This window comes from Pleurodeles waltl, chromosome 12 (assembly GCF_031143425.1).
Source record: "Pleurodeles waltl isolate 20211129_DDA chromosome 12, aPleWal1.hap1.20221129, whole genome shotgun sequence".
NCBI classification, from domain to species: Eukaryota; Metazoa; Chordata; class Amphibia; order Caudata; family Salamandridae; genus Pleurodeles; species Pleurodeles waltl.
Genome location: NC_090451.1, coordinates 655,919,158 through 655,942,470, shown reverse-complemented (window position 1 = coordinate 655,942,470; position 23,313 = coordinate 655,919,158). Strand labels below are relative to the sequence as shown.

The following is a 23,313-nucleotide window of genomic DNA, read 5'->3' as shown; positions in this document are numbered from 1 at the left end:
AAAAACTCCCACAGTTGTTTCTCATTACTGTGAGGCCTGCCCCTCTCATCCAGCATTTGGAATCCCTTATAATGCCTTTAAGCTGTAATTTCTGATCTGAGAGGATTAACTGCATCAAGTTTAGTACCATTGGAATGGTAATAATAAATCCTCTTTACTGGTAAGTTGGACTTATCATAACTATTCTAGAAATGCAACTTTTAGAAAGTGGGCATTTCTCTGCACTCACTGCCCTGTGTGCCCACAGCCTATCGTCAATACACATCTGGCTTTGCCTAATTGATAGCTACACCTGTGCATTCCCTTCAGATACCCACAACACAGGATACTCAGGTGCATCTGCATTCATCTGCATACTGAAGGGTCTTCCCAGGGAGGAGGTTGGAAACTGCTCCAACTTACATCTCAAACGGTAGTGGTCAGGGCCCTCCCACTGATAGTCTGGAGCTACGGCTGACCTGAAATGGGGACCTGTGCACTTCACCGAAATTCTTTGTAGTCATCCCCCACATCAAAGGCACTTTTTAGTATAAGTACTGGTTCTCTGGCCCACTAAAATTATTACACGTCCAGACTCAAGGAAATGCTGCCGGAGAAAAGACTGCTGTGTGTCAGGATTGCCACTCTGTCACGACCAACTGTTCCCGGGAACTGCTGCCTGCTGATCTCTGCCCGGTAGCCCAGGCCTCATCCACCAACCCCAGTGTGGTTCCAAACGGCTTTTGCTTCACTTTGCCGCTTGTTTCCTTCAATCACCCGGCGCAGCCTAGCTGGACTTCGCCGCCGCTTTTTGAAATCACCCGGAGCGGCTCTACTAAGCTTCGCCACCCACTCTCTTTAATCACCCTGAGCAGCAGTACTAACTTTGCTGCCCGCTCTCTTCAATCACCCTGAGCAGCCTTCCCAGACTTTGCCTCTGCTTTCTGCAATCACCTGGAGCGGCTCTGCTAAGCTTCGCTGCCTGCTCTCTTCAATCACCCTGAGCGACCCTGCTGGACTTTGCAGCCGCTTTCTTCAATCAACCTCAGCAGCTTTGCTAAACTTCGCTGCCCCCTTTGACCAAAGGTCCAGAGTGGCATGGCCTCCTGCGTTAGGCCTGTCTACTCTGCGCCAAGCTGCCAGAAGGGGGCGTTGTGTATCTGACTCACCCTGACTAGGACTGCGCTCCCTACCTGGACAGGGTGCAAACTACTGCCAACTATAGGTCCAATTTCTAACAGTAATCAGTCTTCTTGTCTACCATTTTTCGAATGCACCGGTGAAATGCTGAAAAGGTAGTGGATCTTACACTGTATTTCCTTCAAAACAAAATATCTCAGTGATCCTGCGCTGTATGATGGGAAATACTGTCCACAAAGCTTAATACTGAGGTTATATATTCCTTTTACGTTTTGCTTGAAAACAAAAGTTCAAAATAGAAGTGTATTCAGCCAACTGTATTAAAATTACATAATTTTAAGGGTGGGGCATATTTCCTAAGCAGCTGATTATGTTTAGATTTGGCACCTCCATGACCTTAGACACTAGGATTCTCATCATTAGCTGAGGAACTGCGATTTGGTTGCAATATCGTCAGAAAAGGTATGGGGTGGCTAAGAATCTTTACACAGGAATAATTCCTAAGGTGTTACTCAGCTCACTTCTTTCTGCATGCAGCCGGGTCTCTGAGCAGTTCACTTCAAATCCCACTTCAGTCTTCTGTAAATGCACCTGAAGCACACTACATCCATACACCCCACAACTCACACTGATTCCTATTCGTTAAATCATCATCTTCACCAAAAGACTCGCTGTTTTTGGCTGCATTTTCCCAGTATGTCGCCACTGTAAAGATGTTCCCATCCCACACCTAAAGGCAACTGGTTGTTAGTTTTGTAGTATATGAATGTACTAGACACACACATTACAAACTAGTTCAAAAGCCTTCGGGTCTCACTAGATTCATCGTATTTTAATACAAAGGAACAGGAAAGCATCGGCGTTCAGTGGCTCATTGCTCTCTTTAAAAAGTAATGATCCCCTTTTATCCCTCCCTCCCCCAGTTCACCCTTTACGGACAGTAGTGCAACAAGTGTCTCTCAACCCTGCGGCCTGCATCCCGGCACCTCCGGCGGGATGCAACCTACCTCATTTCTTTGGGATCACCCTGTGTGGGTGGACTCCACCCTGGACTGTCGACCTGTTTTTGCACGTGGGTCACACAGTAAATCTTCGGTGTGTTTTCAAAAGGCACCAGACTCCTCCCCGATCTGCCAAATATCGGATAGAGATCTTTAAGAAGGGTTCAACATGTCTGACAAACACCTGGTGCTGTAAAGTGTAGGTCCCCTCCCTAACTTACTAAGCAAGGAGGCGGCAAGGGGACATTTGGGTTGGGATGCTGAAAAACAACGGCTGATGGGAAAGGTTCAAGGAAACACAAGTAGTTGTCTTCAAAAATAATTGCAACCCCGTAAGAAAGACAGGCATGAAACGTCATGGCTAAGACTGTACAAAATACCACATAAAAGTTACACACAAAAGTAATGAGACGCTGTTGTCTGGGAGTTCAAGTCTTCCTCGCTCTACCAGACTAGGACCATGCAACTTGCACAAGTATTGGAGCAAAGCCAGGTGATACGTAAGCAGGTGAGGAAGGATAGGCATAAGAGGTATCTAAATCATTCCAACCAAGCCCATGAAAATGGAGGCAAGGGGGGTGAAGCCGCTCAGGATGGAAGGGCCAGACTGAGGCCTGTGACGGTCATCTTCAAGATGCTGCGACCACTGAAGAACATGCACATAAGACAGGACATCAAAAAGTAGAATGTCAGTGAAAAATGGAGATCGAGGGTATTTCAGAATAGTTGGGCTCTGGCAGAAAGCCTCTCCTCCACACAGTGCAGAGTGTGTCAAACGGGTCCGCCCGGAGGAAGCGAGTACTAATTCTTGATTATGTGCAAAGACAAAGGGGTAGTAATGCTGACGGTGCTGGATGGGGGGAATCCGGTACAGGACCTGCCCCACAACACCTTCCTTTCCGGGAACACCAGCAAATATTTGAAAGCATGATTGGCAAGGCCGTCAATGAGGCTTTCAGGAGTCCCAAACACAAGCGAGGTGTCTGGAAGATTGCAGGCATAATACTGTGTTAGAAAGAGGGCAGTGGTCTTTTTCAGGAACCTCATATCTACATGGGACATGGCCTTCCCTTTCTCAGGCATTCCTGAACAGGGACACCAACAGTTCCAACATGATCCTTTAGTTTGCGGACATTCATTGTTTTCCAAATTGCATTTCTAAAAAGAGACTGGTAAATGGTCAGATGGGACGATGCCCGTCAACGCCGGGTGGGACACACACTCTCCACTTGGGAGCGACACCTTGCTTCTTTTGCTTGCGGTGTCCAGGATATCATCCAGCAACTGATATCTGGAGTCAGGTGGCACAGAAGACGGCTCACATGATGCCGTTCGTCAGATACTGGAAGCCGTCGTACAGCTTGGTGGTGATGGACCGCATACTACCGTCAACAAGCTGCTCCACCAGAAGCTGCAGCTGCTCTTCCGTCATGTTCATGTGAAATCGCTCCTTCAGGTTGCGAATGGTGCTGGAGCCATGAAAGCAGGGCAACTGGGAACCTGTCAGTAAAGTTTAAGACAAAGAACAGTGAGAAGCACTTTGAGAAAGTACTACATCCACAAATGAAAAAGAACAATGAAAAGAAGTAGCGAAAGGCTGTCATCCGGAAGGACACAGCTTCAATTTCACGTTCAGCATCATCTTAAGAAATCCAATGTTACAAAGATGAGAGTGTGTACAATGACAGAAAAGGACCTTTAGAAAACATTGATTGCAAGGCTATGCGAACAAAGCAGCTCTTTTCCTTCTGTGACCACCAGAAAGGCAAACGTTATGGGGAAGTGTACTCCTAACCACTATCAATGGATCAAAACCAACTCACTGTAGGTTCATAGTGTGAATGAGGTACCCGTGTATAGAAACACATTCTAGGCCTAGGGCGTTGTTTGATCCAACAGCTATAAATTACCACTTACACATCAGGGTGCACTGATCTTTCTAGCATATATTTCATACCACATATTTGAGCGGTGTTTGAAGATCAGGAAGAGTGAAGAGGTGATTCTCACAAATACATCACACTTTTCTGGCAACCTCAGTCCTGGCAGTCTCATGCTGCTACAGGAAAACAGAGATCCTGCAGTAAGAATTTTAAAAGTTCAGCTTAGCAAAATATGAAAGAAAGTGTGGGAGATGTAGAGATAAGCATTGGCAAGAGCAATAGATCTCGCCTATGTGAGATCTATTGTCTTTAGTGGAGTGACATTGTGCGGCGTGTGTAGGAAGCTGGCTCTTTATATGATACATCGTGCAAAGAGTCCATGGGTTCCCTTACTGGTGGACTGGGGCTTAACTACACTAGCAACCCCAAAGTGCTCTCCTAGGGTGTATTGTAGACAAGCTGCCTTAGGCTTATCAGAGAGGAATGTTAGACATCTGCAAATACACATACATTCAACTGAGACACACGACTCAAGGAGATCCACACCAATTTACAAAAATAACAAGTAGCTTTATATATGTTTTGGCACCAAACTCAATACGTTCAGATAAGTACCTTTTGCAAAAAAAATCTTTACAGTTTTGAAAAGGAGACAGTGCAATTTCTGAAAAGTTGCAATGTTATCCTATGGAAAGAAAAACAAGGACTTACGGGACCAATCTCCTGGTCTTAAGGTAAGTATTGGGCAAGTGACAGGATTACACCAGCAGTTCACACTGGGCAGCACTGGGGCGACAGGGTGCAGAGGTGTAGTATGGCATCAAGTGCCCAATGTTAGTCAATGGGGCTCTGTCAGGTTGAAAAAAGGCTGAAGGTCTGGAGTGAGTCCAGTCGGATAGAACCAACAAGTTGGTTCAAATCTTGAGATGCTCTGGGACGGGTTTGGGTCACTTTTGGTCCTCTTCTCTACAGGCCAGGCGTGACGGGTGCAGGGGTGTCCTGAGACATCAGGTTTTCTCCACTAGGAGCACTCACGGTTGAGAGGGCCTGCGGGCAGAGGCTGCAGGCGTGTCAGTGAGTCCACAGTGGACAAGTCCAAGGTGGGCTTTGTCGCTAGAGGGCTGGGGGACCATGTTGCCACTGTTGGCCCACTTCAACTTAGGCTTGGCGGCACAGGTGCAGTGGTGCTTTCCGGTGTCAGGTTTTCTATGGTCCAGAGTCTAGCACTTGTCTTGGGGTGCCTACAAGAGGCAGGGAAACGGGTTGACTGCTCCACATGAGCACCTGAGTGTTTGTTGAAGATGGGGAGGCCTCCCAGGTTTTTGATTGCACAACAGCTTGCAGGAAGAGTCGACTTTGGTACAAATCGGCAGGAACCGCAGACTGGCGGGCAGGGTTGGGGCTAACTCAGGTGCTTCTTCCTCAGGCTTTGCTTTTGCGGCTCAAGGGTGTCCTTCGTAGGTCAGCCGGAATCTGATTTCCTAGTGCCAGAGGCTCCCCTCAATACTACATTTAGGGGCATTTCGGGAAGTAGCCAGCCCCTTATATGACCACTTCCTGAGGGAACTGGGCGTAAACCTGTCCCAGATTTCCTAAACCTGCCAACACCAGGATCGCAGATTTCTAAAAGTCGTGTCCACATCAGGCAGCAACCTTAGGGATGGGACTAACCTGAGGGTGAACACACCTCCCTGAATGCTACATTTCCTGGCTGTCCATATGCCAAATAGGCCCTGGGGCAGGGTAGTAAGCTCCATATAAATAAAATTAAGATGAAGTGGTACCTCAATCACAGTACAAGAAGTGGATGGGTACTAATTAAAATGAATCAAACTGTGTTTGAGCTATGTGCCACAGACAAAAAAAGGAGCCCTCTCCAGCACACCACAAGTGAAGGTAAATGGTGTGGAGTAGAAGGGACTTTGCAATGCTGGTTAAGTATCGCCACCTACCTCACAGGAAGAACTCAGAAGATCATCATCCTTCCCTACTCCTCGACCCCTAAGAACATCACTTGCGGTGTATTCAAGGCACATCCCTCAACACAACCTTTATCAACATATACATGCCACCCCTGGCCAACATCGTCAGGCGCCACGGACTCAACATTATCTCCTACGCTGACAATACTCAACTTATCCTCTCCCTGACCAACAACACAACTACCGGCAAAGACAGGTTTCAAAGATGCATTAAGTAGTCAAGAGATCTGGGTTAAATCCATTGTTCTTTGGCTCACCATGTCACCCCCAGTTTGGACCCAGCCATATGCAAATCAGTCTTGACCCTGCCCCTGACGGGAACAGTCCAGCCCGAACTGCCAGACCAGGTCCTCCCTGGACCACAAACAAGCATCCTGGATATCAACCCTCACCAGCCAGACTAGCTTGAATCCAGCAGCACAGCTATAATTAAATAAAGCCATTTTGGCTTAAAACCGAGAGCACACCTAAGTCAGAAGTGCTGGCTTTTTAGTTGTTGTTTGTGTTTAGAAATTATAGCATAGTTTTTCTCTCGCGCTCGAGTTCAGAAACCAAGCAAACAGAACAGATGGATAACAATGAATAAAAGGGGTGTTTTTCATCTTGGTGATCAGAGTGCATCATATTCTACTTTAGATTTCACTCAAACACCTTGGTAAAAAAACACCCCGTTTATTCACTGTTACCCAACTATAATTATATATGTTATCTATAGTTCTCACTGAGAGCGATTCCTAATCTGGTTATTCACTGCTAAGACGTAGCAACAGTGAGAAACAAAAGTTGTTTCATATTTTTGCCACGTTATAAAGGAATTCCAAGATGCTCTAACAGGGCTCTCTGAGAGCCTGTCATTGCAGCGCTGGCTCTCTGCTCCCACTGACGGAAGACAGCACCGCTTTGAAAGGGGCTGGGGGGAGACAGCACAGAAGATGGTGGGGGTAGGAGGTCATATATTTTTTTCCATTTGGGACAGGAAATAGGTGCCATATGATGTTTTCCTCACAATTTACACATCTACTTCTGCGCAGCATTTGAAGAAAGGGAAGATTATTTTGGGGTATAAATAACAAAATTAAATATGGGTAAAAAGTAAAAAAAACAAGGATGTTTCAAACTCCTTCTTGAAAAACATCCTCTTGATTCACTGTTATCCATCAATAATTCTTAATATAAAGTGCTAGTAGCCTTACACCTTTAATCATGGTACCACTGGACAAAATGATCCATATTCGACTTAAGTGCACCCATTTAGGGACAGTCATTAAAGATGTGCTAGCCAAGCCAATAGGACTGACTTCGATGTTGACTCCTGATGAAATCCTTAAAGAAAAAGCCTTTCATCATAGAGAACACCAACACTCTGTATGCAATACATATGTAAGGTCAGGAATTTAAAGTGTGATGATTCATGTACTTCTAACGTTCAGGTGAACTGTGTTAGAAAATTAACTTGCAAGAGTATCGTGTAAATTTGCAAAGTGTTTACTTTGTCTCATCTGGTGCTAGTTCTTAAAATAAGAATGTTGCTAGGCTGGGAATGTATACTTTGATCTGTAAAAGTGTTGTTTCTGACATGCTTTTTATGTGTTGATATATTTTATCTTTGTTGAAGTGAGGATGTACATATGTTTTTTATATGATTCTACTGTTATTTGGTGAAATGCAGCCAAATACAATAAAGGTTTATGATCACTTGACAGTAGTTGTTTTTTTTATGCTTTTATCAAGAAGATATGCCCCAACGGTATATAAGGTTGCACTGTAGACTATGTCCAGCAGGCAATACGTGTAAACCACCAATTATGTTATGCAGCAAATTGTCCATGGATGACTGGGAAGCAGACCAAACAATTCCACATTACTAAACTTTCTAATTCCATAACTGACCGGAGGTGGTGCCTCTTGTGGACAAGGGTAAAGTATTAGTGAAGAACCACAGCACTGGTTCTGTAGGGGATAAAGAACTTTTCACAGACAAGTCTTGTTAAGCTTATCGTAAGGTCAATTATTTAGTCCAGCAATAGCAGACCATCAGCAGAACTGGGTGTAGTATTGGTTTACTTTGGCCAAATAAATATTTGATCGCAATAATGGTTGAGGCACCACCTCCCTACTGACTTCAATTAGATGAGATTCGTATCACAGCTTTTGCAACAAAGTGCTGCACAGGAGGGATGGGAAAATAGAAACTTATCTGTCTCAGTACTAGTCTATGCTAGCTTCTGACACGCACAGATGATCTGAGCTAGGGTAAGGCGCTGTCGCTGCTGGGCTGCTCCTGAACACCTGCGGCAACCTGTGGAACAGACTGACATTTGCTCAGTTACATGAGTTTTTTAAGTACCTGCTGTAAAGCTGGAGAAAAACAACCTTCCATTAACAAGAGGCCTCTGATCGTCAACACTTAACTAGGCATGATCTGAACAATAGAGGACAGTAAGTCGGCACTGGGTCCTGTGACACAGCAGATGCCTACACGTGGAGGCTGTATTACTATGACGATTGAGACCGATGAAGCAACAATTGAACTATTGGTAGGCTAGGTATGATGGGCGTGTTCAGCTGGTGCAAAAGGAATTTAGTAGAGAGGGGTAGAGGAACTGAGAGGAATGAAATGGTGTGCAAATCCAGGGCAAAAAGTGCGTCTCCTTGGGGCCCGCATAAGAAAGGTGGTAGTGACAGATTAGGATTAAAGGTGGACAGTCTCACGAAGCAGTGGGCTCCTGATGTGGGCAGAATATTTAAAAACACTGCATACAAAGGCATAGTCTTTGAATAACTTGACTGGACTAACACCTGCCACTTTTTGCACTGGATCCCAAAAGTGTATCACAGGGACTTGGACGTAAGGCATTTGGAGGCTCAGCGTCTGACGGGATGTAGTGCATTAAGCTATGATTCTACTGCATTGGGAACTATGGGCTCTAGATTCAGCCTTCCTCAAAACCTAATGGATATGTTCAATGATGGGGCAGAGAGTGACAGTCCTGTGCTAGGACTAAATGATTCTCAATTTAAACAATGCCTACCGGCACAGAAATTACTTCTGCCATGTGAAAAGTGCAGGTTTAGGGATACATCCTGTGAACAGATCAGTCTCTTCCACTGAATAATGAACTCAAATCAAGTTAACATGCAAGAACAAAATCGCCCACGGACGTCTAGTGTGGTTCAACAGTGGGAAGGGAGGTAAGTCCACTGTGCTAACACAAGTGGTGGGCTTTGGAGCTGTTAAGATTTAGGTGCTACGAGGGTGGCTGAGTGGAGATAGGGTGTTGAGCGCTTCAAACTCACATCTAGTACAATTTAACCCTGGGGAGGTGGGTTGTGACCTGCTGTTTAACCCCCACAGCTAAGAAGTGGTACAGGGAAAGGCCAAGACTTCCTGCATTAAGGAGTACTGTAGGTTATAAACAGAGCTGTGACTGACAACTCTTGCTTACAACCCGTCTTCCAAATGAGACAAGATGACCAATAAATTGAATGGGGAATTCATTTTTTGATAGTACTAAATGCAAATAACAGCCTCGTTTTGAGAGAAGCACCAGAAACAGAATAACAAAAAACTGAGATGCACAAAGGGAAGGCGACGACTGACACAGGCATTGAGCTCTCAGCTAGAGCATGAACAGTGTGTGTCAGGGGGCCTTTTACTGTCTGTCTGAATGTGTGTTTGCATGTAACCGTTTATATGTTCATTGGAGGGGCAAGGTCTATCAGGGCTTTTTATGCATCAATCAGTCTTAGGGAACATGCCTTCAGTTTACACCTTCCAAGCATTCAGTCAGTTGCAACATTCAGTGACATGGTTAAGCGGATGCAGTTATGTGCCCTGATTCTTGGGGCTTCCGTACCTTGCTGCATTATCTCCACGATTTGCACCACTTTGTCCATGTGCTTCCGGGCAGCGATGAGTCCCTGCAGCATAAGCATCTTGTAGTAGTTGAACATGTCACCGTCCAGGCCTCCCATCACCTACAAAATTAATGCAGGCACAGCGGTTAGACAAACAGAGGGATGGACAAAGTCCTAGTGTTGAACCTAAAGGAACAACCAACAAAAAAAAAACTAGACCAGGGTTTGCTGGGCATTCGGTCTCTTCAGACTCCACAAACCATTCACATGGGCAGAACACCCACAACGTGGATTTCATGCCTCAGAGGAATAAAACTGATATAACTATTTAAAGTGATATAACTATTTAAACTGAAAACCTGGTCAACATAAGATGAAGGACAGCCACCAAAAATGAAAAGGGTTGTATCGGCTCGCTGGGGCATACTGGAAACTTCCATTACAGCCGTTACCATTTTCAATTTCCAAAACATAAAATGTGGCAACAGCTAAAACAATAAAACTCAAATACAAAGCTGAATGCATCTGAAAAGATTAAGAAAAAATGGATAAAGACCAATAAAAAAGAGACACAAACTTACGACCTGTAACCATGCAAGGCAATTATGCCATGCTAACCACGATTAACTAGTTCTTTTTTTCCCTTGAGGCTAAGCAATGCTATTGGGCCTCAGATCCAATATAGCAGTACTTCTCTAGAGCGAACAACGTTACCTTACGTCAGCCTAGATCACTTCTTGGGTAACACGCTCATTGCGGCAATCAGATATGTTTTAAGGCATCATCTGCACTGGTCTCTTTGTACAGGAATAGGTGAGAATAAAATTGAATTGTACTTGAGTAAACCCGGGTTACAGGCAATGGATGAGACTGGGGAGCTCCTATAAGAAAGTCTTGAACTTGAGAGCAACAGGTGTTCGGAGATACAAGGATGAAGAACCTCTTCAGGTGATGCTAAACTTACCAGCTGTAGTTAACACCATGGACGATTAGATGTGATTCATACATTAGAGCGTAGTCACAGAAGTATCTGTTAACTCCATCAAACGGATTAGGTGATACCTTTCTAGCCGGACCTCGCAGGGCTGCATCAGTCAAAAAAGACCGTATACGGCGATCAGTACTTGTTGTGCCACACATGAGTTCCCACGTTTGCTCTTGCATTTAAAACTAACACGATCGTCTAGTTAAGCAAGACACTGGATGTTGGTTGATGACATTCAGCATTTCTTTATACATCAGGAAGAAGCTGGAAAGATTCATTCCATATTTAAACTACAACCTCAAGCCACTACAAAATTGGATTTTTCAGAATTGGTTCATCCAGATATATCTGAATTGATGTGAGTTTACTATTATCATGTAGATCATAAACCCATTATCATAATCTCCCTAAGGTTGATTCAACCACAATATCGCCACGACAATAATATTACTGGTGGTGACTGACTAGGCGATGCTATTATAAAATATATAAACCAGGTACCCAAGCACTGCCTTTTCACATTCGATTACTGACCCACAACTAAGCAGAGGAAATGGAGGCGGAATGTGTTTGTGGTTGTAGAGGGGGGGGGGGGTCACTGTGCAGCCAATCTGGTGTTTAGGTTTACTTTAAAATGTGCTGGGTTTGTCTAAAAAGAGATTCAAAGTGCTGCATCAAGAGTACTGGCGAAAGTCTCTGAAAACCATTCTGAATAGTTAAGCTGACGATGAAGATAAGGGTGAAACTCCATGCAACAATCGTTATCAGTAAAACTTTAAGCTAAACATCACTGGGAGGATTGCATCGAGCAATATAGTTGCTCAAGGCCCGTAAGATGACTAGCTCACAATAAAAAAGGAATCCCAAGATTCCAAGAAGAATCTTCGGTGCTCCTCACAAACTTGCAATTCACTGAGAGTACATAAGCAGACACAAAAGACCTTTTGTTAGACAACTACTAAAACATGCTGTATTTAAAGTCCGGCAGAGAAAGTCGCTTGTCAGTTTCAGCCCCACGAGTGCCCTGACAAATCCGACTTTTGCTGATTCATATCCAAGACCCAATGAAAATGGAGTGTGAAGTAATTCTTCATCTAGTCAGGCCTAGGCTGCTACAGTCCTTCTCATGTCTACCACGAATGACCCATGAACATCGACAATTTGCACCACTGCTACAGAGGTTCAGACCAAGATAAAGAGGATGCTCTGGGACGTCAATTTGCATTACAGCACCTGTAAAAGTATTCATTCCTAGGTCCATCAGCAGCTTCATTTGCACATTTGAGGCGTCCGGCCTCTCCAAAGGAGATGCAATAATATCTGAGCAGTGGTGGCCAAGGTGCCAGAGTGGTTCCGCCCCACCATTCCTTCAAAGCTACTGTTCCCCTTGGACTAATCTCCTTCAGGAAGCAGAGGGGGCATGTGCACGCTCATCTCCATTTAGAAAGAAAACAGCATACAAACGTTTATAGCGATAGGAGCACAATTGCGTTTTCCCTACTTTTCATCCTGCTTCAATGGCCAGACTGTGCATCTCCCATAAGGTGAAAGATTGCCATTCCTATGCATCCTGAAGCACAAAAAGCATCTGCACGAGACTTCACGTGCTCTGAAACTTTGGGAGAATGCCTCCTAACAATACCTAAACAGGAAAAAAGTCGAAAAGCGAGAAATGGGTTTGCATTGTCTACATCCTACAGACCAATTTCCATATTTTACCCATAGTCTATTCTGATAAATGTCAGCCGAAAAAACAAACTTACATAAAGTTGCAGGTTTTAACCTAAAGTCGGGGCTATTTACGAAGTTGCTCCCAAGGTGCTGATCGAGTCTAACACAACCAAGCATAACAACGTATACACCAACGCCTGAAGTGTGCCACAAGCCATTTAAGGAGAATCTTTCTCTTTCCTGCCTCTGTTTCCAAAAAAAAAAAATTATTTCGCTCGGAGGTACCTTAAGCCACGGAAGCAATGGAGACCAGTCCATCAGTACCTACCCCCGGCACTGGAAACATTGGCAGAGCGAGAAAATGGTCAGTCAATGGCCTCGGGTCAGCTGCCACCTCCTAAGCTGGTGTGAATGTCACAGCAAATGTTACTGGAGACAAGCTGCACAAAACAGAAAAACTGTCCTCGCCCCTACGATGAGAGGGGTGAATGAATTTTGGCTGAACACACTAAATTTCAAAAGCCCTCTTCAGGTATCAGAAAAGTATCTGCAGGCAGAATTAATTGTGGAACTACCTGCCCTTGGAATCAGGACCAGCGCACTGGGTCCTAAGTTTTAATAAGTGCCTGAAGCTAGACTTAAATCAGCAACTCGCACTCAGATTAAATATTTGTATTTCCTATTTTACCGCTGTTCCAGGATTATTTTTAATATGGAACTACCGATGAAATATCTAATGCATGTAGGTCAAACGTTCGCATGCTGGGGATGCTTTTAAAACTGTAAAAATTGAGAAAAATAAAACTTTCAAGTATGGAGAACTGCATACGCATGTAATGTTCTCTGATTTGTGTAAGTGGCAAATGGGATGAGTCAAAATGAACCCAGTCCAGTGTTTAACAGAACTGCCTATTTGTAAGTAACCATATTTTAATGTAATTTAGGCCGCTTCTCTTGTGCAAGCTGTTTTGAGCTCTCTTTTTCCACTTATTCTCCCTTTCCCTCATCTTTTTCAAAACAATAAAAATGTGTTTTTAAAAAAAAAATATGTAGGCCGCTTCTGAACTATAGACAAAGGCGGAAGTGTCCACTGGATCGACTTCTTTCATTTGTGCCTCTGTTATTCGATTCTTCCACAAAGATATTCTAATAGGCTCATGTTCTCAAAACTGCTACCAGAAGGGGGCAGCACTGTATCATACATCTAACAAGGCGCTTTTGGCAATTTTTAGGACTAGGCTACCAGACTTCGCAGTGGTTGCGAACGACTTGTTTTTTTGGGGGCAGTATTGCATAGAGCGACATCGACCCGAAGGCACAAGGACACATGCATTTTTTGGGGGGCACGAGGTGATTAGATGTTTTGCTCAGAATCAAATAATGATGAGCCGACGCCGAGACTCGAACCTGCTTCTCCATCCCCAAAGTCGGCACGCCACCTTCTTTCCAATCCTCTATTGTGAATTTGCAGTAGGTTTACAGCCTGCCCACTGTTTGCACTGGGTCGGCTATTTTCAGAACCACTGGAATCACGCAACCGCGGTGGGCTAAATTATGTGGCAGTGTTGACAATTATATTATGCGGCAGAACAGGCAACGTATAGCATAATGCGGTAGGGTACCTTGCGTAATATTCTCCTTCATTATTTTTATATTTTTCTTATGTTAACGCAGTATGGGCAAAGGTTTCACCTCACCGGTACCAGTTCTACACCCAACCAGGTCAATAAGCAACTGAAAGGTGACCAGTTGATCTTTGCGAAGGGCTTTCCACTGTGAGACAACAAGGGTTACTCTGTTTTAGTAAGTTTTGATCCATTTCAGCATAAAACAACTTTTTCGTTAAAATCTGCATATTATGCAGCAGATGAAGGATTATGAGGCAAATGTTGCAAACGTACAATTACGAGAAAAACGCCTCAGGCACAAAACCGCATAACTCAAATGGCCTACTCTTGTGTTTGTCCCTGACTTATATTTTTCCACTGCTCACATTTAAGGAACTACTTTTTTTTCTTTCAGCACCCCATGACAGGGATGTATTTTCCAGCCTTCTCTCTCGTGTCCTGCATCACCCCTAGATACCCCTCCACAAGCCCCGTGGTGCTCCTCACCTCTTCCAGCTTGTATGGAGAAGGTGCCATCTGCTGCCTCAGCTGGTGTCTGAGGAAGAAGGTGTACTCAGCATGACACTGACCCTAGACGCCCCTAAGTCACGTCCATGGGCTACTGCAGAGGACAAACAGCTGAATCCCGTGGAAAGTAAATTAAGCCTTGGTAAACATTTAATCCCGGGCTCCTTCACAATCTGCCCTGAAGGGGACTCAGTGTCCAGTCAACAGTTCTAGATTCTCTACCCATGAAGGAATCCCAGTTATTTTCACAATCTTTACAGGCTCCTGGGGCTATGCCCAGCGACCATCTCGGAGCAACTCCCAGTGTTAAAGTCCACATGCCGCGCTCTCACCTCGGATACCTTCGGTGCGTCAGACGAAGATCTGTCCGAGTTTTCTGCCTGCGGCCGGAAAATGTTTAAATGTTGTATGACTCTTTTCAGAAGGTGAGCCTTTCACCACTGCTTATAAGGCAAGCAAGTTAAAGGATGAGCTGTTCCCAGTAACAAAATAAAATGGCTCCACAGCCCGCAATGCTTAGCAAAAGGTGAACAGTTCACTCCAAACTCAAAAGTTGGGAAGATTTCCACAATGTATCAATCTATGTCATTTTGTATCTCCTGCTCAGTATTACACAATTTCGGCTGCTGCAGCCAAGGGCACGCTTCCCATCTGATGCCTTTTCTGATAAAAATGGAAAATACACTAATAATCAGGGCGGCAGATTTGAGTCTTCAGATCCCTAGACTGGATTTCTCTAGAACACAGATTGGTCTGCAAGACTACCCAAATAAGCCTGGACATCCATCCAGAAAAACTCCAGAACAATGGTGGAAACTGTAACCTAAGAAATCAAGCCACTCTCAAGCTGGACACAACCACATTGAGAAAGACCACTCTCAAAGAATTCTTCGTTAGAAATATGCAAAAAATACTGAATGCGTTTCCAATACATACCAGGCAGACACAGGAACTTGTTTTACTTTTAACACATACCACTGTACACTGAACTGGACAAGGGAAATGTCTCTCCAAATAGTGAATGTCTCTCTCACTTGTATTGCTGAACTGTGTAATCTCAATGACCATGTCAATTGCCATATATCACTTCCACTACATACCAATGCACCTGGATATAAAAGCACTCTTCTCACAATGTCTAGGGGCCCCCGCCCTCAATATTAAGGGCAATACATATAGATCTCCACAATGTGTGTCATTGTTGTCTTCCTCTAGATTATGGGGACATCGGTTGCAAAGTTTGTGCCCGTTTCCAAACCAAGTGTCTCAAACAAGTAAAGAGAAAAATCTGGTTGCAGTCACCAAAGCGTTTCGACCAACAACACTGTGCAGAGGCAGTTAAAGATGGTCAAGTGTCCTACTCTAAAGCCAGCATTCTATGTCAAAATGCCCAGTCTGCAGAGATTCCTAAAAAAAATGCAATTTTGGAAAATATCAGAATACTGCATTCAGGACAGAGCCACAGATCTGTCAAAAAGAGTCTCTGCAATCACTTTGATTGTTAAATGTATAAATCCTCAAAAAAGCCCCATAACATTTTTCATGACAAGATGCACATTAAATCCAATGAAGACTGAAACACAGAGAGGGCACTGGTGTAAAATGTCACTTCCACACCCTTCGGCATCCTAAACAACTGTTGTCATAGCACCCGAAGACCAGTTGCTACTCAGACTTTAAATTGTTCTCCATCAGACACAGAAGAGGAATACATACTGTTATCTTGACAATGGTCAACAGAAGCTGATTCAAACCATCTTTCATCGCTCCTCCCATAATGAGTGTTGCAGAGCCTCACCTAGGTCAGTCAGTTGAGAAATCAACCTACGCACGAACCCCGGGACTAAACCATATAGATTCCATTATGAACAAGAAGAATGGTTGGATCATTTCCTAGCCAAACATATATGCAGACCCTAAAATAACCTTCCATGGTCTAATGGCTTTTCTGAACCGCTGCCATTCCCATGCCACTCAGACAAAGGAATTCTGTATCTCAAACAACCTCAGCGATCTTAGCTTGGCGAGCCATGGGATAGAAACTTCTTTGTGGTGCAACAGTCTGCTCTCACAAGCAGCAATAGTTATCAAACCACATAAAATTATGGTACAGTTTGACACCACTTTGGTGAATGTGGTAGTGCACCTCCCTTGCCAACCCCCTCGCCACAGAACAAAATGTGAGAAGCAATACGGTCTTTCTTGCTTTCAAAGGTTTTCTTCATGTGCTTAAGTGAAAAACATTCTGGATATACTTCATAACTCACCACAATGTGCTGTATCTCCAACAGGACAGCACAACCTGCAGAGCCCAATTTCACCCAGTAATCCAACTCTAGTCTGAGCTACACACAAACCCATCTCAAGAAGTTCTGGATGTCCATCGCAAAGGACCATCAGTGGCTAAGTATGCTACTTTCATGGGAGAGTCTCTCTCCTCTTGGGGAGACACTGCTTTCAATGGAAGACCTCCACATGTCACCCCTAAATATTCTTTGATTTGCAGAGTAGTTATCAAGTCTCACAAGCACCCCACTCTAAGGATACCCCAGACTAATCTACTCTAATGAACATCATTTATTTCCCCAAACCTTCCGACGACAGGGGAGGAATGCCAAACTCGGGTAACAGACAAGGCTAGTGTCCCTCCTCACAAATAACTACTCTGGCACTAGGTACGTAAGTTCACCATTAACTGCCAGAGGAAAACTTAGCATTAATTCAGGCAACTTCACTTCAGAACACAATATAAAAGTAAAAGGCTTTGTTTTACTTTGTGGACTATTGAGAACAGAATACATCTGTGTTTTCTGTTAAATACATCTAGTAATGCACTATTTGCCTAACTTCTCGGGTATCTGAAGAGATTCTATTAAGGCTTATCTTGCTGCAGTTAGTGCACAGCGAAAACCTTGGAACATTTATTTTTTTGTAAAATATGTTTATTGATTTTCTGTCATCAAAACAATGCAACAAAACTTGCAGGTGCCCCGAACAAGAGCCACCACTCAGCTCCCCTCCCGTTCAGACAGATCTGCCCTATTGCCATCTCACGACGTGGGCTCCCCCACCAGCTCCCCTACCAGTTCCTCTACATCACCCTCCAACAGGCCTTGGTAAAAACGCCACTGTCCCCACACCTTGTAACACGTTCTAGGACAGCCTCTGCTTTCATACACCACCCATTCCGCCTCCATGCATCCGGTCATCCCCCCTCCTCTATTGTAGGGGTCTCATCCCGGCCCCACCTTCTGGCTATGTCTCTTTTGGCCACCACAAACCCCAAAGCACAGACAGCAACTGCCTCCGAGGGAATTCTACGTCATTGGGTATCACCAGAAGCACAAAGTGGTGCGTCTTCGGGAGATTAACTGACACCACCTGTTCCAATTCCCTAAAGACCTTCACCCAGCAGGAGCTCAACCTGGAGTAATCCCACACCATGTGCATGAAGGAGCCTACCGCAATGGCACATTGCTGTCATTTCATGCTTTCCGCCCTCCCCATCTTGTTGAGGTGGGACCGGTTATAGTAGGTCCTATGGAGGATACTGAATTGGATTAATCGCAGTGTAGCAGGTACGGCTTCCTCCCTGGGGTACATCAGTGCCTGTCCCCAGGTAGGTCCTCTAGGGGCCCCACTTCCGTCTCCTACCGCCTCCAGAGCCTCCCTAAAACATCCGGGCTGTGACTGAGGATAACGTGATACAGGTGGGGCACCACATTCTCTTTGATCTCCCTTCCCAGGACTCCAGGGGGCTGCTCTCTGGGATCTCCTTCCCTTGTATTCCTTCCGCTCTCAGGGCATGAGAGAGTTGCATGAGTGGTATTGCTGCGTGGGGGCCAGGTCATATTCCTGACGCAATCTCAAACTTCTTAAGCTCACCCCCGGGGGCACCAAGTCGCCCAGAGTCTCTATACCAATCTCCCAGCGGCGGAATCCCAAAGACCTCCCCACCTCTGGTAAAGTCGTGCCTCTCCGCAAGGGAGTAGCCAGTGTGCGCTTCCCCTGCAGGCACATATCTGGCACCGCCTGATCCCATGCCCCAACATTGCCTGGTGGGCCCAGGGAGAGCCCGCCAGGCCCCCTCCCATAGACGTAGTGGAAGTGGGTTCTGGTTTTACATGTCCATCCTCACAACCGGGTAAGACGTCTTTTCCTGGGGACAGTCCCCCCATGCATTAATGACCTGTAACTACTCTGCCCTGTGATACGCTCTCACATCTGGGAGAACCAGTCCCACATTGTAAACTGAGCGGTACAGTGTCCGTATAGCCACTCTGGGGATACCCCCATTCCAGAGGAGGATCCTACGTGTGCAATCAAGGGGGAGGAAATAGCATTCTGGGATAGGAAAGGGTGTATTCTGTAGCACGTAGAGGAGCTTCGGCAGGGTAATCATCTTATACAATGCTTCCTGACACGAGAGAGCCAATCGGTGCGCTCATCATCGCTTGAACACTCATTCTTGGCCAAACTACAGGCGTGTTGTCACATCACTGGCAACGCATAAACCTCCTGACATGAAATGCAAATGTTACACTTTGGTTAAACATAGTCCCATGACTCCTCCGGAGAGGTGTCTATTAAGTTTGCACATTTAATACTCAAAAACAGAGGACACTGCAAACTCAGGTCAATGCTTATGGCACGGTCACTGCACTGTTCATATATTTTGTGAACTTTACATTGAGCAGTGTGGCTTCCTGTCAGCCAAACAAGCAAAGGCAAACAAAAGGAACCAACAAGGAAATGATGAGCTTGCCAGAGTAGGACCCCAAAAGAAGCATAATGAATTGTGCTTAAATACGTTAGCTTATTTAAACTGACAAAAAAATGAAGGGCAGGAAGCTAGTCAGTACTCTACAGTGGAGGGCGATGTGTGCTCCTGCAAAGGTTCAACACTCATTATGCCGCCAATCCTTCAGTACCCTGACTAGCAACAAGGACATTGCATGGACTGGTGGAAGAGGCACTGGGACATAAATATCTGCATACCGAGAGGTTCCCTTCAAGAATCTCTCATCAAGAAGGTATCCACATCCATGCTATAAAAGGCCAAGTTTCTACATTAGCTACACAGGGAAGCATATAAATGTTGCAATGCACACATATCTTAGATACAATGCATGCTCACGTTTTCTGAAAGCACCTTGCCTTGATGGTTGTAAGATAGCACATCGTGGACAAAAAAATTGACCTGCCAAAATACTGTAGCAAAAATATTGACATCCAGACTAATGTAAAGCTAATCATATATAGGTAAGTTTAGGTTTACCACACTATACTTAACTCCACATCTGCATACCAGGAAAATATGTAGGTATATATATCACCAAGGTACAAAGTCTGTGTTATCTGCTAAGGCATCAATGGCCTAATTCGAGATGCAGATGCCTTTGTTGACCACTTCCACAAAATCTTGTCTTTTGGAAAATCAAATGCGTGTCTGCACCATCTCTTAAGAATGAAGACACTGGATTGTGCTTCCTCGCGCCTGAGATGCTGACTGACTCAAGTCGTGGATCTGATCAGCGGACTCCAGGGTCTTGTACCAGTGACTTGTACTTCTTGAGCAAGCACAGGGTTGCCACATTGTTTGCCATCATCATGAAAACTTCCACTGTCTATATATGACCTAGAACCAATTGCATCATTGACTGATCCTTCAGAAGGATTGGCCATCCTAAGGGTTGAAGACTTTAAACCGGAGTAGTAGGAATTATCTGATTAGTACCTTTTGGTCCCTCTAGGAGCCATCCACAGGGTAGACACCAATGGTCTTGGAGCACACAGGGGGGGACTGATAGTCCCCTGAGAACAACCTGATACAGGACAAGAGGTTCTAACATGTTCCTGATCTGTGGCAAATCCCTTCATGATAAGTGAGGGTCTCACTGCACATTTTCTGGCCCAATGGAAAGGCAGACAGGAAGGCGCAGAGCATGTGGTTCTTTGTTCCGATTTCTTTTCACCAGATTAAGTGCACTTCAAAACAATGAAGAAACAATGGTATTTGTGATGAAATGTTGTCAAAGTTTAATATCAGCAAACAACAGCAGGCACAAGATCACACCAACAGGTGTATGATGGTGCCGAAAATATAACTAACTGGCCATTAGCAAACTAAAAAGGGCATGGCACTGTGTTGGGGGGATTCTTTCTGCATTGACGGGAAAAAACTGTTGGTCAACTGTGAAATCTGTGGCCTCCTGGAAAGGGCAGATCAGCCTGGGGACCAGGCAGCACACTGCAGCTTTCTTATGTCTTCGGATGCTGTACTGCGTATCTGCCCATGTTGTACTTTTGTTGTAAACATGAATCCATGGGATGGTTGATACAGTAATCTGAGTCATATTTTATTTTTCATTGACGTCTTATACATTATAGAAATAAAAATGTGACTTTAGTTAATGTCTTGTGTTATTATTTTTGTAAATTGTACCAGACCCGTACAAAGGTGGAGCAGTTGAGCCTTTATGGATATCTGTGAAGCGACATTGATGGAGAAGCTGGCAGGATACAAACAGCTCCCAATAATGCCTTACTTGCATAAACTTGGAGATAAACAAATTACCGAAGTCAAAACAAGCACAACTGAGTTAGTCCTTAATCACACGTCACTTACATCAACAAACTCAGAGGTGAGCTTGAAAGCAGATGTCTCAAAGCCAAGGTTTCTTGGAGAGCTGGAGAGAATGAACCCAAAATCAATGTGGATGATGTGCCCCTCTGCATCCAGCAAGATGTTTCCATTGTGCCTATAAAAAAAAAAAAAAAAAAAGCCATGAGATGGATGGGAGAGATGGGGAGCTTGGGACAAGTGAAAGAAAGGGGGCAAGGAACAAAGAGAAGGGGAACATACGATTAGGAGAGAATGGAATGGGAGAAAAGAAGAGTAAAGAATGGGGAAAGGAGGGGTATGTGAGATAAGGACAGAAAAGGAATGTGGAGTAGGGAGGGCAGTGAATGGCAGAGGAAATAATGGAACTCTTAAAAGGATAACTGAGGATAGAGGAAAACATGGGATGCAGAAGCTTGGGATCAAGAGAAGCATCCCTTGGGACCAAGAAAGGCGTCCCTTGGGAACGAGAGAAGCATCCGTTGGGACCGAGAGACCCATCGCTTGGGACCGGGGTCTGAGAGACCCATCGCTTGGGACCGGGACTGAGAGACCCATCGCTTGGGACCGGGAATGAGAGACCCATCGCTTGGGACCGGGAATGAGAGACCCATGGCTTGGGACCGGGACTGAGAGACCCATCGCTTGGGACCGGGAATGAGAGACCCATCGCTTGGGACCGGGAATGAGAGACCCATCGCTTGGGACCGGGAATGAGAGACCCATCGCTTGGGACCGAGAATGAGAGATCCATCGCTTGGTACCGAGAATGAGAGATCCATCGCTTGGGACTGAGAAACCCATCACTTGGGACTGGGACTGAGAGACCCAACGCTTGGGACTGGGACTGAGCGACCCATCGCTTGGGACTGAGACCCCCATCACTTGGGACTGGGACTGAGAGACCCATCGCTAGGGGTAGAGAGAGTCACTGCTTGGGATAGAGAGAACCATTGCTTGGCACAGAGAGAACCATTGCTTGGGACGGAAACAACAATTACTTTGGACCAAAAGAGGCATCACTTGGGACCAAAATCAGCATTGTATTGGACAAAGAAGATTGACAGGGAAAGGAGAGCAAAGGATGTACAGAATGAAAGAATCTAGCAAAAATAAGGGAAGCATAGGATAAAGGAGAGAAGAGCAAGGGCACATGTGCTGCATGGGAAGTATAGAAGGAGATCAGAGGATGTGCAACACACCATGCCAGGAAAGGGAAGAGTAGAGTGAACAGTGATGGTTAAAGGTGGTGATTATGAATCAGGAGGCTGAATGAGATCTTGAGCTGTGAAAGAGAAATCGTTAAACTGAATAATTCTTAGAAGAAATCCTGACAGCCCACATGGTATATTCATCCTTCCTAAGGGACATATGTGCCCCATCCCCTCAAAGCTCCACACAACCCCGGACTCCCACAATTTTCGATCAGAACAGTTAGCACCAAGCATCAGACCTTCCAGATATGTACAATTTAAAGATACAACACTTCCTAGTGCATGAACTGGGATCCTCAAATCTCAGTTTCTGAAGAAGCACACAATGTATGCATCCCCTTTCCAAGGGAATCCTGCTTTTCAACTACACAAGGTACTTATTCTTGTATTTGCTCAGACATGCTGTCTCAACTGTGCTATCAAAACTCCTACATGCCCTTTTCAAGAAATAAATAATTTTCACAACTATCATTATTTTTTCTGTTCAAAGAGATACTATCCGACTCTGGGAACTGCCAGTGGGAAAAGGACTTCTGAACCACTTTGAACCACTAACATAACTCCAGTGGAACACCATTAGCTGTTTTTCCTCTTCCTAAAGTGGGTGCATGCTGTACACTGCCTCACCTCCAGCGGATGACAGCGTGTACTTCCCAGCTCTTTAGAAACCAATGAATCTTAAGAGTCTATTATGTTTAATTACACTTGTGATGGTCCAGGGAGCAAAGACTTTGGATAAGTTGGTTTAGAAATAGGATTGGATGTGAACTCAAGGCAGAGGCATGGCTACGGGAGCTTCAATGCCAGTCTATCGCCATTTAATACAAAAGCCTACACCTATTT

General features: G+C 44.9%; 1 protein-coding gene across 2 annotated transcripts in view; it reads right to left on the bottom strand.

Annotated features, from left to right (window-relative positions):
• Positions 1–1,930: 1,930 nt before the first annotated feature.
• Positions 1,931–23,313, bottom strand: part of PI4KB (phosphatidylinositol 4-kinase beta) — a 130,324-nt gene continuing 108,941 nt past the window's right edge. For both annotated transcript variants that reach the window (XM_069218354.1, XM_069218353.1), the window contains 3 exons: positions 21,263–21,395; positions 9,843–9,963; positions 1,931–3,620 (listed from right to left, as the gene is read on the bottom strand). In XM_069218354.1, the coding sequence (XP_069074455.1) occupies positions 3,439–3,620; positions 9,843–9,963; positions 21,263–21,395 (436 nt within the window). In that variant the 3' untranslated portion in view covers positions 1,931–3,438. The remainder of the gene's footprint in view (positions 3,621–9,842; positions 9,964–21,262; positions 21,396–23,313) is intronic.